Here is a 787-nt window from a genome sequence, read left to right as displayed (position 1 = left end):
CCTGTGCACAGGCACTCACACCTAAGGTAATTTTAGAGATAATTTTATCTAACAGTCATGTTTTAAATGATTGGAAGCCAGAGCAACCAGAGAAACCTGACATGGATCCTCTCTGAATATTTATGTATTCTGAAAATATGTAGCTAACTAAAAGTGGTGTTGGATCATTTAACCTACAGGAAAATGCAGCAAAGATATTTTTTGGGAAACTTTAAAAGGCCTCAGGAACCTAGAGCTATATTATTTAATTCCATTCTAAAACATCAAGAGGACATAAGACTGCATTGACTTAACGTAAATAAGATGAGGGATAACTTAAGACATTCATCTTCTTTGTTCTACAGATTAGCTATCCACGCCACTATCTGTCTGCCTTTCATTTTCTTCATCATTGTGAGAAAGAATCCCTACACATTCACCCTAGGAATGGCTCAGGCTTTGGTGACAGCCCTTATGATTTCTTCCAGGTCAGTAAACCTTTTTTCTTTTACTTTTCACTTCTTGAAATTCTATCTGCCCATCTATATGGGAAGTCAATTCCTCACAATGTGTTTCAGCTCTGCTACCCTACCAGTCACCTTCCGCTGTGCTGAAGAGAACAACCGCATTGACAAGAGGATAACTCGCTTCGTGCTCCCAGTAGGTGCCACCATTAACATGGACGGCACAGCACTCTATGAGGCAGTGGCTGCCATCTTCATCGCCCAGCTTAATGACTACCCTCTGGACGTGGGCCAGATTGTCACTATCAGGTTGGCCATTTGTTTCTAGTATAGGTGATTGTTAC

At 40.9% G+C, this 787-nt stretch overlaps 1 protein-coding gene across 1 annotated transcript; it reads left to right on the top strand.

The window, feature by feature from the left end:
• The first annotated feature begins 189 nt into the window (after positions 1-189).
• On the top strand, positions 190-780 carry LOC106944445 (excitatory amino acid transporter 3-like). The gene is made up of 2 exons (XM_015027530.1): positions 190-467; positions 558-780. Exons 1-2 carry the CDS (start codon positions 304-306, stop codon positions 769-771), a joined length of 378 nt encoding a protein of 125 aa, XP_014883016.1. The 5' UTR covers positions 190-303; the 3' UTR covers positions 772-780.
• Positions 781-787: the final 7 nt, after the last annotated feature.

The sequence above is a fragment of the Poecilia latipinna genome, unplaced genomic scaffold (assembly GCF_001443285.1).
Source record: "Poecilia latipinna isolate Pla-1442-1.1 unplaced genomic scaffold, P_latipinna-1.0 Scaffold10163, whole genome shotgun sequence".
Classification (NCBI taxonomy): Eukaryota; Metazoa; Chordata; class Actinopteri; order Cyprinodontiformes; family Poeciliidae; genus Poecilia; species Poecilia latipinna.
The sequence above is the reverse complement of the archived record's forward strand: the minus strand, read 5'-3'. Positions and strand labels throughout refer to the sequence as shown.

Excerpts from the sequence above, each read along its gene's own strand:
- LOC106944445 (XM_015027530.1), top strand. The coding sequence starts at position 304 with ATGAGGGATAACTTAAGACATTCATCTTCTTTGTTCTACAGATTAGCT. Across the intron at positions 468-557 it reads GCCCTTATGATTTCTTCCAG|CTCTGCTACCCTACCAGTCA; the intron begins GTCAGTAAACCT and ends AATGTGTTTCAG.